Genomic DNA, 15,877 nt, shown 5'->3' on the forward strand with positions numbered 1-15,877 from the left:
GGAGAACTGTTGGCTAGATCTTGGCATGATTAACCGTATTTGGTATGTTTCTTTCTAAGACTGGTCATAAACGGCTTCTGGTTATTAAGGCATCTTATAAAGTTTTTGCTGGTTTTATTATGTGGCGACATAGACTGGAAGGAAAAGGATGATTTCAATTGCGATGAAATCTAAAAACGTAGGCTCAAAATTTGAATTTTACTCAATTTTTATTTCCTAGGACAGCTGAGATTTTCTATAAATTTTTTGAAGCCCAACTTTATAAGTGTTTGACCGAAAGACACCGGAAGCAACATGATATTGTTTGTTTGCTTGTTTGTCCTGCTTGTTTGTCTTGTTTGTTTGCTTGCGCACAGCCGCCGGATCAGATATCTGTAATTAGTTCGGTTAGGCTAAAAAGTAGCCATATCAATAAAGTTAGGCAACAATTATTCAGAAGTCTGCCTTTTATTAGGTCATCCTACATTTCAGCTGTAGGAAACGACAAAAAAACGACGAAAAAAAACGATCTTTTCTTGCATGTGAAAAACGACGTAAGAAACGACAAAAAAAACGACGAAAAAACGATCTTTTCTTACATGTGAAAAACGACCTAAACGACGGAAACTGATGAAAACGAAGAAAACGACGAAAAAACGACGAAAACGACGACAAAACGAAGAAAACGACGATTTCTTACAAAGAATTTTCGTCGTTATCCTCAACACGGGAAACACTCGTTCTTAAAAATTACTTGAAGTTATCTTGTGATCAAACATCATAGCCCAAAGCACACGTTTCCCAAGAACTGTCAACCGAGTGATTATCTATAGTAAATTAATAAGACAATTTTTTGCAAATTGGCTAGCTCTCGGTAGATAAGGAACTTCTAAATTGGACAAAACGTTCTCGTTCTCAATTTCTATGATATATTTACTGAGAAAAAAATGCTGCTTATTGTGGCTGTGTGCAATTTTGACGCATAAATAACCACAACAATGAACAGATAGTTTACGTCCAAAAGTGTTTGCTCTCAGTTCTGTGAATATATTTAAAACAAATTTTAAAACAAATTACATTAGAGATTGAAATGGAAGTGAAGTAAGAGACCTTTTGAAATTTTCAGGTAAAATTTCTCCCCACTCAGGTCAACTCAATTAGGAACTGAGAAATTCATTTCATATTTTCAATTGGCTATTGAAAATTTGGACACTTTCTACCAGCTTGTGTTGCCAGCTTTTAAAGACTGATATTCTAGTTAGTTCCTTCTAGCACAATTTTTTTTCTTCATGCAGCAAAATTTTTCGATAGAGTTAGTAGAATTTGAAATTCGCTAACCTAGCTCAAGCCTCTGTTCGCAACTCCAATTGTGAAAATCCTATAATCGAACTCAACGCAGATCAAGATTGAAACAAATTATCGAATAAATTCGATAGCAGTATATAGCGAGCATATGTGTCGGTATTTTAGGAGGGCATTCTGATTGGTCGAGAGTTTTAGTGTAATAAACATTGTAGATGAACTTTTATTGAAAGGAGGGGTAAAATTGAGTGTTGATTGTGTTTGTTTATTCAGTAACAGATGTTGCCAGAGAAATGTTTACACACATTCCGATCACTCTCACTACACTCTCTGTGGGGGGTCAAGTTGCGAGGATGGGTAAAAAAAGATCTCTGCTTGTATTTGTTTATTTAGCAAAACGTCACATATGTTTACACATGCTCAGATCACTCTATCTGTTGAAAGAAAATACTTGAAGGGATTAAAAGGATACAAACTGTTGGACAGTTTGGATCCTTTTAATGTTCTCATTTCACTGTTTACTTTCACAACAGTGTAGAGTGTAAGGATGATAAATGATGTGAGAAAATGAGCTGTTGGTCAGAGATCGTGATATACTCAAACCGTGAACGCAGCATGAGTGCTGAGAAAAAGCAGGTAGCAGGTTGTCAAGCCAGATAGAGAAAAAAGGGGCGTAAGATATTTAAATTATTCAATCATTCTTCACATTTTTCTTCTAACCTTCAGGTGATCTCTTTAGATTGTTTCACAAATGACTTCTGTTAAAGTCACTCTAAGGAGAATACCCTCGACGGATTCTTATTTAAGCGAAGGAACTTGGTCACCACCGACCCCTAAGTTCTCTGTACCTCAAACGGCTAAGAGAACTGGGGGAAGGCCGGTGCAAAGACCGGGTCTTTTTGGGGAGCGTCTCGAAGTCCGAGTCGGGTACTGAGTCAGCCAACAGTTGTTGACGAGTCTAAAAAACATCCTATAAGATCGGCGAAGCTTGTCTCCAGACCGCAAACGATGGAACTCAAGTCCGCTGGTTTTACATAGGTTCCCAATTTCTAATTGGGAACAGTAAATATGAAATTTTTTTGCAAAAAACTAAAAAAAAAAAGTAAATCCAAAAAAAGAGAACACCCGCCCAAAAAAGGTTTAGATACAGAGATAAGCGAATACTCTTCTCTATATTTAAATTTGTTCAGTGTGGAATGTTCACGACCATAAAAAATACCATCAATTGGCAATACTGTAACATCATCAAAGAACTTCAATTATCAGGTTCGTTTAGTTGAAGATGGTTTTGTTTGTGTTCTTTCAGTTTTTGAGTGGTCATCATTGTAGTCTAAAGAAGGAAGATGAATTGAGGATGGCTACAAAATCAGGTATTATATATAAGTAAATACATAATTTTTCAGGTTCTCCGATGAAAGTGTCCCATTTGAACTTTTTTCAAAAATTTTTCCAAAAATTTCCCCCAAAAATTCTTCACTTTTTTTCATAGAAACACACGGAAATATAAATGAAAAGTAAAACTTTTTAAAATTTTTCATTTGAAAATATCCAAAGGCACGCGCATATCCTCCCTTATTAAGTCTTCAATCTCTGGCTCTGAAATTGCTACATATAAACTATCGGTGTCAGTTTCAATGAAATTGTACTTAGGGTCACAAAAATTGTAGACGAGCTGTAACCTGACAAGTTTTGCGTATTGTAGGATGAAAAACCAATAATGATAGGTTCTTTATGCACCACTCGATTTTTGTTCGGCTCTACCTCATATATATTTCCTGGTTGCTCATGATGCTTCACGAAGAGTTTGTTGTTAATGAGTTTCTCAATCATTGGTTCAAGAACGTATTTTGTCTTCGTATGACGCGTTGGATCCCTTATCTGATATCCGTAAGCCCTATTCCCAATAAGTTTCATAGTTTCTGCTACCACCGTTGTCTGCCGATTTCCATCACCTTCTCGCCTAGATTGCACAACTTTGTCAACAAAGGATACAAAGCTGTTTTCAGCTGTGTACTGTATGAAGAAAAAGATTCTTGTAAGTTCTAAACCCTGTTCCAGATAAAACCGTAATACAGGTGTGGTGAGTGGTCCTTGTGATAACTTCATGCTAGAGATCAACATTCTGCGCGTTTTTGAAATGATGTGGTTCTCAATGGCGAAGGAACGCATGTGATCCCCAATATCATTCAAATTCACATCAACTTTTTTGGAAAATTGGAGGGAATTTTTTAAATTTTTCCTGCAGATGCTCGGGAACTAAAATTTCGCAAGCAACAACACCAAATATTGATACTTCTAAAATCTGATCAACAAGCTTTGAGTGTGTCAGAGGATGACATCAGGGAAAAAATGTTTTAACAAAGTCCCCAGCACCATCCAAGTTTTCTTTTACCATTGAATTCCATTTACATTCCCAAACATAAAAACTTTGGAGCGAAGAAGGACCGACAATAGTTATATTGTTCACGTTTTGCTATTCCTCTTGTCCTTCTTTGAGGTGACAACACCTTCCTTTCTTTACACTCACAGAAGTGGTGGAAGCATCCCATTACTTCGAAAACCGTTCCACAGTGCGAACAGGAACCATCAACTTGATAGGGACCAAACTGCTTTTGCTTTTGATGATTGAATTGAGTTCGAATGACACATTCGGGTCTAATTTTTGCAATATATGACAAAACCACTTGTTCCACGAAACTTTTGGTATTACGTATTGGAACAAACAACTGAGTGTCAGTAGAAAACACTCACTTTATTTAAGGACCGGTTGGCATGTCATGGGTCATGGCAAATGGATAAAGTTGACTGGCATCGATGCCAATAATCGCACGACAAATGTTCGTTGTCTTCTCCATCACAGTTCATCAAATTTTGCATATCGATTGAAAATGATGCTAGGTCCACCTGTTAACCAAGATCGAATGTAAGAGTCATACTGCTTGTCCTTTCCTTTCAAATGGAAAAAATTTTGCGGTTGTTGTTGAGTGCAGATTTCTGTTTGCTAGGCTGGGTAGTGTCAACCCTAATTTCAACATATCTATCTTGATATTATGATGGAACTGAATCATTTTGTTCAAGGCCACTAACGTTGGTACCACATCTTTGTAGTTGTACCACTTCCCGTGTAGGTGAAACCATCCCGTTTTTTGTTCCTCCCAAATATCGACAAGCATCCTGTAGTTCTCTTCTTTCGTATTTGGGATTTTGTCATTTTTCATAACTTGCAAGGCCTTAGTGCTGCCTTTCCCATTACCTAATAGTCTTGTGTATTCATCAAAGTCCATACCAAGAACATTACCGTTCTTCAATTTACTGTAGAATGAATTGATTGACGGTAACTCTTTGAGTTCAAGATATTTGTACGCATCAAACCATTCGTAGGGGAAAAACACTTGGTTTCCTCGCACCCGAAAGTTTTCACAAATTTATCTAGAGAAATCGCACCAGCAGGAAAAATGAGTATGTCCAAGAACTGTATTCCAAGGCAGCTCGAAGCTAGAATTTGATTCGACTTCTGAACTACAGATGGAGTGCATTTATATTCAAACAGCGAAACTTTCATTAAATATTCTTTTATGAAGTTAATATCATATCTGGAACTGTTGAACCCAAATGCAGGTATTATTGAGCAGTAGTATTCAAACTCATCCAGTAATTGTCTCAAGAGCAGTTTCTCACAATGCAAAGCTCTTGTTCGCTCAGGCAACTCAGAATCTTTCTGCTCATCACTATTGACCAAATCGAAATCATTCTCTGATGTTGGAGGATCTTGTCGTTGAATTTCGAGCAGAACATTTTTATTCTTCCTTCGCAGCGTTTCAAGATAGGTTGCAATTTTTTTTGGTTGAGTTTTGAGTTTCTACGTGCTAAGTTTTGTAGTTCTTGAAGAAACTCTCTAATAAGAAACAATTCTCATTACAGAGAAAGATAAGCTCTTCGAGAAGATTTGAAGTAATTGATACATTGACCGGAATGTGACGTCCCAGCCCTTTAGTATCTTCAGTGTCTTGTAAAGAGTTATTTTGCACGGTAATTGATTCGAAGCCAAAAATAACCAAAATTTTGTACAATTTCATATCATCCGGAACAAATATTTCGAAGTCTTCTAATTTTTGGAAAACTGACTGATTCACTCGACACGCTCCAGATGGACAGATATGATTAATGTGTTCACAACAGCTTGCGAGATGTCGTCGAAGATTGTTTGATCGAGAGAAAAAACATCACAAATTGAGCGACGAATTCTTTTTATTACATATTAATATCGTTAGTCCAACAAAAATGAATATCAATTTTCAAGAGTGGTACTGTTCTCAAAAATTTGTGTTTCGATTTGTAAGTCAATTCATCACATAAAGTTTCTCCTTCAATAAAAAGAGAATAAAACTGAATGTTACAGTGAACTAATTCTTCAATGATTGAAATCTGAGTGTCGTTTACGCCCGGAAAACCATAAACCATTCATTTCCACCTGGCTTTTATCGATGAAATGAGAGAACAAATTGTACGTCTCAGTGAGATATCGTTCCTCACTATAACTTTCATAAGCCACAGCCCGAAAAAGACATAAATTGTCATCAAATGGTCGGTTGTTTCGATCGGACAGTAGACACTTAATGTTATGATTTCTCAGAATTTGCTGTGGTATTACATGTTGACTACATCCTAATGCTACATCGATCAATAAGTAATTGAAGAAAGAAAAATTTGTTACTGAGTGAAAAATCCATTTTGTGTCAATTTCTGGCAATCAACAACTCGAGAATTTGACTGCTTTCAACAGCATCTAAGACAGTAGAGAGGTCTGTCTGATTTGATAAAATCATTGGAGAAGGGAAAACGGTGTTGTTATCAGCAGGATAATAATATTTAAACCATTCATCCTGTTCAACCCCTTGAAGAACTGAACCAAAAGCAAAGTTAATTTTTGCGGAACGTTCTAGCCCGTCGTATATCAGTTTAATTTTTTCCTGAAGAAATGTGGTGTTTATTTCAAAAACACGAAAATTGTATATTTTCTTGCGCTTAAGCTCAATTTTTTCATCCTTCAGAAAACGTTGAACGCTAGTTACTTCATCAAGAAGTTTTTCATTTTGTTCAAATTCTGATAGATCATTTAGATTGGTGTCGTTTGTTGATTTCTCTTTTTTGTGATCCTTTTTATGTTGTCGAAGCTGATAATAAGTATGATAGGATTTTTGGCATATCATGCAAACAAACTTGAGTTTTTCCGAGCCAGCATTTGAGGATGTTGAAGAGGAAGCGGAATAAGAATTTCTGTTGACAGAGTTTGAGTTAACAATGGATCGATGCGTTTGAGAGTGTTGGAGTAACTTAGGTTTAGTTTTGAAAGAAGCAGAACAAGTTGTGCAATTGAAAGTGTGCATTTTTATGTGTCTTGCCAAATTACCTTCCAGGATTGATTTTTTGCAAACTGCGCATTGAACATACTTTTTAGGAGTTACCAATTTATGTGACAATTAATGCTTTCAGAATGAAACAGTTGCGTCCGATGTTGTGCGATATCGCACACCAACTGCTGAAAAATACCAATACCTAATATGTAATCGTTACCAATACTAGAGTTAAGTGTAGTAGAGATTGATTGTAGAAAGTTGGCAGTAGAATGGTTATCTCGTTGTTTTCCTGATGAAGAAGGTAGTTGAGATGAAAAGGGTAGTTGAGATGAAGATTGATTTGGGTTTGCTGTTGATTCGAATACAGTTGCTCTCAATTCTCTTCGATATAACTTGAATTGTTTTCGTGGTAGTCGTTTTTTCACAATGCTAGGTCTCCAGAGAGCTCGCAGTGAAAGTCCAATAGTCCAAAAGCCAAAGTTCGAAGTGTTTAGGCTTAAACTTGTCTTGTTTTTTGTCAAAAAACAGGACAAGTTAAAGCCTAAACACTTCGAACTCAAACAGTTTTTCTTCCAAAAAGTTGATTGTCCTTTCCTTTTTTATTTCGAACGTGTTACTCAAGTGAGGGGAAATTTATTTAAAAAAGTATAATCTGCTACCAAATTACATATTGGACTTTCACTGCGTGCTCTGTGGAGACCTAGCTTTGCGAAAAAACGACTACTACGAAAGCGATTCAAGTTTTATCGAAGAGGATTGAGAGCAACCGTATTCGAATCAACATTAAACCCTCATCAATATTCATCTCAAATACCATTTTCATCTCAACTACCCTCTTCAACAGCACAACAATGAGATAACAGTTCCACTGCCAACTTTCTACAATCAATTTCTACTATACTTAACTCTTGTATTGGTAACGATTTTCAGCAGTTGGTGTGCAATATCGCACAACGTCGGACGCAACTGTTTCATTCTGAAAACATTAATTGTCACATAAAATGGTAACTCCTAAAAAGTATGTTCAAAGCTCAGTTTGCAAAAAATCAATCCTAGAAGGTAATTTGGCAAGACATTTAAAAATGCACGACATGTTCTGCTTCTTTCAAAACTAAACCTAAGTTACTCCAACACTCTCAAACGAATCGATCCATTGTTAACTCGAACTCTGTCATCAGAAATTTTTATTCCGCTTCCTCTTCAGCTTCCTCAAATGCTGGCTCGGAAAAACTCAAGTTTGTTTGCATGATATGCCAAAAATCTTATCATACTTATTATCAGCTTTGACAACATAACAAGGATCACAAAAGGGAGAAATCAACAAACGACACCAATCTAAATGATCTATCAGAATTTGCAAAATATACAATTTTCGTGTTTTTGAAATAAATACCACATTTCTTCAGGAAAAAATTAAACTGATATACGACGGGCTAGAACGTTCCGCAAAAATTAACTTTGCTTTTGGTTCAGTTCTTCAAGGGGTTGAACAGGATGAATGGTTTAAATATTATTATCCTGCTGATAACAACACCGTTTTCCCTTCTCCAATGATTTTATCAAATCAGACAGACCTCTCTACTGTCTTAGATGCTGTTGAAAGCAGTCAAATTCTCGAGTTGTTGATTGCCAGAAATTGACACAAAATGGATTTTTCACTCAGTAACAAATTTTTCTTTCTTCAATTACTTATTGATCGATGTAGCATTAGGATGTAGTCAACATGTAATACCACAGCAAATTCTTAGAAATCGTAATATTAAGTGTCTACTGTCCGATCGAAACAACCGACCATTTGATGACAATTTGTTTCTTTTGCGGGCTGTGGCTTACGAAATTTATGGCGCGGAAAGATATCTTACTGAGACGTACAATTTGTTCTCTCAATCCATTGATAAAAGCCAGTTAGAAATGAATGGTTTTCTGGGCGTAAATCACACTCAGATTTCAATCGTTGAAGAGTTAGTTCACTGTAACATTCAACTTTACTCTCTTATTATTGAAGGAGAGACTCTATGTTGTGAAATGACTTACAAAACGAAACACAATTTTTCGAGAACAGTACCACTCTTGAAAATTGATTATAATAATTGTTGGACTAACGATATTAACATGTTATTAAAAAGATTTCGTTGCTCAATTTGTGATGTTTTTTCTCTCGATCAAACAATCTTCAACGACATCTCGCAAGTTGTTGTGAACCCATTAATCATATCTGTCTATCTGGACCGTGTCGAGTGAATCAGTCAGTTTTCGAAAAAATAGTAGATTTCAAAATATTTGTTCCGGATGATATGAAATTGTTCAAAATTTTGGTTATTTTTGTCTTCGAATCAATTAACTTGCAAAATAACTCTTTACAAGACACTGAAGCTACTAAATGTGTGGGACGTCACATTCCTGTCAGTGTACCAATTACTTCAAATCTTCTCGGAGAGCCTATCTTTCTCTGTAATGAGAAACCATTAACTCTTATTAGAGAGTTTCTTCAAGAACTACAAAGCTTAGCACGTAGAAACTCAAAACTCAACCAAGAAAAATTTGCAACCTATCTTGAAAAGCTGCGAAGGAAGAATAAAAATGTTCTGCTCGAAATTCAACGACAAGATCCTCTAACATCAGAGAATGATTTCGTTATGGTCAATAGTGATTAGCAGAAAGATTCTGAGTTGCCTGAGCGAACAAGAGCTTTGCATTATGAGAAACTGCTCTTGAGACAATTACTGGATGAGTTTGAAGACTACTGCTCAATAATACCTGCATTTGGGTTCAACAGTTCCAGATATGATATTAACTTCATAAAAGAATATTTAATGAAAGTTTCGCTGTTTGAATATAAATGCACTCCATCTGTAGTTCAGAAGTCGAATCAAATTCTAGCTTCGAGCTGCCTTGGAATACAGTTCTTGGACATACTCATTTTTCCTGCTGGTGCGATTTCTCTAGATAAATTTGTGAAAACTTTCGGGTGCGAGGAAACCAAGTGTTTTTCCCCTACGAATGGTTTGATGCGTACAAATATCTTGAACTCAAAGAGTTACCGTCAATCAATTCATTCTACAGTAAATTGAAGAACGGTAATGTTCTTGGTATGGACTTTGATGAATACACACGACTATTAGGTAATAGCAAAAGCAGCACTGAGGCTTTGCAAGTTTTGAAAATTGACAAAATCCCGAATACGAAAGAGAACTATCAGTGCTGGTTGATATTTGGGAGGAACAAAAAATGGAAACGTTTCACGATTTTTTGAAGTGTTACAACGACAAAGATGTGGTACCAATTTTAATGGCCATGAACAAAACGATTCAGTTCTATCATAATATCAAGATAGATAGGTTGAAATTAGGGTTGACACTACCCAGCCTAGCAAACAGAATTCTGCACTCATCAACAACCGCAAAAATTTTTCCATTTGAAAGGAAAGGACAAGCAGTATGACTCTTACGTTCGATCTTGGTTAACAGGTGGACCTAGCATCATTTTCAATCGATATGCAAAAGTTGATAAAACTGTGATGGAGAAGACAACGAACATTTGTCGTGCGATTATTGGCATCGATGCCTGTCAACTTTATTCATTTGCCATGAACCATGACATGCCAACCGGTCCTTAAATAAAGTGAGTGTTTTCTACTGACACTCAGTTGTTTCTTCCAATACGTAATACTCAAAGTTTCGTGGAACAAGTGGTTTTGTCATATATTGCGAAAATTAGACCCGAATGTGTCATTCGAACTCAATTCAATCATCAAAAGCAAAAGCAGTTTGGTCCCTATCAAGTTGATGGTTACTGTTCGCACTGTGAAACCGTTTTCGAAGTAATGGGATGCTTCCACCACTTCTGTGAGTGTAAAGAAAGGAAGGTGTTGTCACCTCAAATAAGGACAAGAGGATTAGCAAAACGTGAACAATATAACTATCGTCGGTCCTTCTTCGCTCCAAAGTTTTTAGGTTTGGGAATGTAAATGGAATTCAATGGTAAAAGAAAACTTGGATGGTGCTGGGGACTTTGTTAAAACATTTTTTCCCTGATGTCATCCTCTGACATACTCAAAGCTTGTTGATCAGATTTTAGAAGTATCAATATTTGGTGTTGTTGCTTGCAAAATTTTAGTTCCCGAGCATCTGCAGGAAAAATTTAAAAAATTCCCTCCAATTTTCCAAAAAAGTAGTTGTGAATTTGAATGATATTGGGGATCACATGCGTTCTTTCGCCATTGAGAACCACATCATTTCAAAAACGCGCAGAATGTTGATCTCTAGCATGAAGTTATCACAAGGACCACTCACTACACCTTTATTACGGTTTTATCTGGAACAGGGTTTAGAACTTACAAGAATCTTTTTCTTCATACAGTACACAGCTGAAAACAGCTTTGTATCCTTTGTTGACAAAGTTGTGCAATCTAGGCGAGAAGGTGATGGAAATCGGCAGACAACGGTGGTAGCAGAAACTATGAAACTTATTGGGAATAGGGCTTACGGATATCAGATAAGGGATCCAACGCGTCATACGAAGACAAAATACGTTCTTGAACCAATGATTGAGAAACTCATTAACAACAAACTCTTCGTGAAGCATCATGAGCAACCAGGAAATATATATGAACTAGAGCTGAACAAAAATCGAGTGGTGCAAAAAGAACCTATCATTGTTGGTTTTTTCATTCTACAATACGCAAAACTTGTCATGTTACAGCTCGTCTACAACTTTTTTGATAAGTTTTGTGACCCTAAGAAGTACGATTTCATTGAAACTGACACCGATAGTTTATATGTAGCAATTTCAAAGCCAGAAATTGAAGACATAATAAGGGAGGATATGCGTGAGCTCTGGAATCATTATCGAATCTCTGATTGTCAGTCAGATTTTCTTGCTGATGGAAAATACAATTTCTTTCTGCGTATTTGTTGTTCTAAACATACCAAATCTGGTCAGCTAACACGATGCTTATTCGAAGAAGAGTTTCGAGGCACGGAAATGGTGGCATTGTGTTCCAAAGCATATTGCTGTTATGATTAGCGAAGTGGAAACGTTAAAATCATCAGTAAAGGGTTGAATAAGTATAGTCTCATCAACAATTCACCTTAGGAAAAGTATTTGCATGTGTTGAATTATCAGCATTGCGAGAAGACAATCAACCGATGATTTAGAATTGTTGGTCATGGAAAATTATGCACTTATGAACTTAAAAAATAGTGGACTCAGCTACTTCTTCCCAAAACGTAAAGTACTAGAAGATGGTATACATACAGAACCTCTTGATATCTGAAGCCTTATTTTGTATCAATGAACTGTTGCTCGCACAACCATTTGTTCACCCCTGAGTTAAATAGTTTCCAGAAAAACTTGACTATATTTTATAAGAGAAAAAAATTTTGGAGAAGTATTTAGCATTTTTTTGAAAAAAGTTCAGAGGGGATACCCTTTGGATTTTTTCATAATTTTTTTTTCAAAAACTTTAATTTTCAACTACATTTCCTTGTGTTTCGATGAAAAATAGAAAAAAAATTTCCTGGTGGAAATTTTCGAAATTTTTATGAAAAAAGTTCACAGGGGGGAGGGACCCTTTGGATTTTTCCAAAAATAAAAGTTCAAAATTTTTGCTTTTCACCAACTTTTCCGTGTGTTCCGATGAAAAATAGAGAAAAAATTTTTTGGGGGAAATTTTCGAAAAGATTTTAGAAAAAAGTTAAAATGGGACACCTTCATAAGATAACCTGAAAAATTATGTATTTACATATATATAATACCTGATTTTGTAGCCATCCTCAATTCATCTTCCTTCTTTAGACTACAATGATGACCACTCAAAAACTGAAAGAACACATACAAAACCATCTTCAACTGAACGAACCTGATAATTGAAGTTCTTTGATGATGTTACAGTATTGCCAATTTGGGAATATGGGAATAGGGCTTACGGATATCAGATAAGGGATCCAACGCGTCATACGAAGACAAAATACGTTCTTGAATCAATGATTGAGAAACTCATTAACAACAAACTCTTCGTGAAGCATCATGAGCAACCAGGAAATATATATGAGTATATGAGGTAGAGCCGAACAAAAATCGAGTGGTGCATAAAGAACCTATCATTATTGGTTTTTCATCCTACAATACGCAAAACTTGTCAGGTTACAGCTCGTCTACAACTTTTGTGACCCTAAGTACAATTTCATTGAAACTGACACCGATAGTTTATATGTAGCAATTTCAGAGCCAGAGATTGAAGACTTAATAAGGGAGGATATGCGCGTGCCTTTGGATATTTTCAAATGAAAAATTTTAAAAAGTTTTACTTTTCACTTATATTTCCGTGTGTTTCTATGAAAAAAAGTGAAGAATTTTTGGGGGAAATTTTTGGAAAAATTTTTGAAAAAAGTTCAAATGGGACACTTTCATCGGAGAACCTGAAAAATTATGTATTTACTTATATATAATACCTGATTTTGTAGCCATCCTCAATTCATCTTCCTTCTTTAGACTACAATGATGACCACTCAAAACCTGAAAGAACACATACAAAACCATCTTTAACTGAACGAACCTAATAATTGATGCAAGTTCTTCGATGATGTTACAGTATTACCAATTGATGGTTTTTTTTATGCTCGTGAACATTCCAAACTGAACAAGTTTAAATATAGAGAAGAGTATTTGCTTATCTCTGTATCTAACACTTGTTTGGGTGGGTGTTCTCTTTTTTTTGTTTTTATATTTTTTTTGGTTTTTTGTAAAAACTTTCATAACTACTGTTCCCAATTAGATATTGGGAGCCTATATAAAACCAGCGGACTTGAGTTCCATCGTTTGTGGTCTGGAGACAAGCTTCGCCGATCTTATAGGATGTTTTTGAGACTCGTCAACAACTGTTGGCTGACTTAGTACCCGACTCGGACTTCGGGACGCTCCCCAAAAAGACCCGGTCTTTGCACCGGCCTTCCCCCAGTTCTCTTAGCCGTTTGAGGTACAGAGAACTTAGGGGTCGGTGGTGACCAAGTTCCTTCGCTTAAATAAGAATCCGTGGAGGATATTCTCCTTAGAGTGACTTTAACAGAAGCCATTTGTGAAACAATCTAAAGAGATCACCTGAAGGTTAGAAGAAAAATTGGAAGAATGATTGAATAATTTAAATATCTTACGCCCCTTTTTACTCTATCTGGCTTGACAACCTGCTACCTGCTTTTTCTCAGCAGTCATGCTGCGTTCACGGTTTGAGTATATCACGATCTCTGACAAACAGCTCGTTTTCTCACATCATTTATCATCCTTACACTCTACACTGTTGTGAAAGTAAACAGTGTAATGAGAACATTTAAAGGATCCAAACTGTCCAACAGTTTGTATCCTCTTAATCCCTTCAAGTAATTGTTTTCAAAGATAGAGTGATCTGAGCATGTGTAAACATATGTGACGTTTTGCTAAATAAACAAATACAAGCAGAGATCTTCTTTTACCCATCCTCGCAACTGGACCCCCCACAGAGAGTGTTCAAAACAGTGAGAGTGATCGGAATGTGTGTAAACATTTCTCTGACAACATCTGTTACTAAATAAACAAACACAAACAATACTCAATTTTACCCCTCCTTTCAATAAAAGTTCATCTACAATGTTCACTACACTAAAACTCTCGATCAATCAGAATGCCCTTCTAAAATACCGACACATATGCTCGCTATATACTACTTTTGATAGCTAAGCATTGTGGGTGCTTTTTTGGAGGTAAATAATACGTGTTTAGAGTTAATGGGCTCAAAAACCGTTATAGTCTTTTAAAAAAGCTAATTCTTAGCAAATATCGTAAATGAACAAGTGTAGCCATCATTTGAGACTCTCATCTGTTGATATATGTGTGTCCTAGATATTCACATTTTGTGGACATTCAGTTTTGCAGTTTTTTTTAAATATAATATCTCTTAATTAGATTCCCAAATACTCTTTCTTTTGTTGTTATTCTCTCCAATTGGTTGCGCGTCTTTTAACATAATTTATCATTAGCTGTAAGCAAGTTTTGACTTTCTGAAACTATTATGGATTTGAAACGAAATTAGATAAACATTTTTAGAGGTATGTTAAAAGGTGAAACAATTAGCTACGATTTTGTCACATCTGAAAACAATTTAAATAAAAATCAGAGCCATCTAACAGTGCTATACATTTGCAGAGGCAACTAAATAAAAGAGCGGTAGTAGTAACAAACGATTTTTACCATGAAATTTTACTGCGTGAAACAATTTTTTCTTTGCATTTTAATCAACTAATCAACACCCGAAAACCTGATTGTGGGTCTCAATTCAACGTGGTTTTATTTTGTTCACGTGCTTTAGAGGGTGGGTATGGTGAGGATGGTCTGACAGACGGTGATTTAGACCCCGACCTGCAGATGTTACATGATGAACATGCGAAGCAGATCAGAGACCTGGCCAATAAACTGAAAGAGGAGAAGAAAAAGAACAACGAACTCATGAAGCAGAAAGATCAGTGGCAGGTTCTACAATTCCTTCATTAATTTTTCGTATCTGCGAAGCTGTAAGCTGAGCCTAGCTGAATTGCGGTGCTCTTGGTTTTCTACAATCCAAGAATTTCGCAAACAGTCTTTTTACAATTCAAAGAAATTGAATTTAGTATTGGCGTGCTGTCAATTTTTACGACTCGAAGAAGAAGAGTTATGGTTTTAGATTTTTTGATAAGTGAGCGAGAAAACCGGAAGTTCAGGGAGTGAACAAATTTTGAAAAAATGATTTGGAGATCAAACTCGAAGAGTGGAGAAAAGAGATAGTGGTTATTTCGTTCATAAATGCTTTTGAAACAGAATGAGAAATGTAGATGTGAAATAATTTTTTTCTAAAGGAGTGAATTTTCTGGCCAGGTGCGGCTTTTTCAAGCTATTATTTTGTTTTTACTGATATTTTGTGTTGTCCACAACGTTTTAAGACTACTTTAGCAGTTTCTGGGGCATTGTACTGTTTTATTGCTTTTACACGATACTGACTTGAATTTCGCTCAATTTGTTTTTCGTTCAATTTTGCAACAATTGAGAAAATGTTTCTATTTTTTTGAATTTCTTAAAGTTTCTTCCGTAGTTTCAAAATCGGATGTTCATGTGCTGACTTGCTGAAAGTTGTGTGAGCAGTTTCATGGTCTCAAATGGATGGTATAGTAGTGTTTTCCATTCGTATGTGTTCTTGTACAAATTGAAGGCGTGAATAAATTTTCGTAATTTTTTGG

At 35.9% G+C, this 15,877-nt stretch overlaps 1 protein-coding gene across 1 annotated transcript in view; it reads left to right on the forward strand.

Annotated features, from left to right (window-relative positions):
* The window catches only part of LOC142349731 (uncharacterized), a 59,998-nt gene that overhangs the window by 3,447 nt on the left and 40,674 nt on the right, over positions 1-15,877 (forward strand). The window contains exon 6 of the mRNA XM_075401472.1: positions 14,977-15,137. Coding sequence (XP_075257587.1) covers positions 14,977-15,137 — 161 coding nt within the window. The remainder of the gene's footprint in view (positions 1-14,976; positions 15,138-15,877) is intronic.

This window comes from Convolutriloba macropyga, chromosome 11 (genome assembly GCF_964194025.1).
Source record: "Convolutriloba macropyga chromosome 11, txConMacr16.3, whole genome shotgun sequence".
NCBI classification, from domain to species: domain Eukaryota; kingdom Metazoa; phylum Xenacoelomorpha; order Acoela; family Convolutidae; genus Convolutriloba; species Convolutriloba macropyga.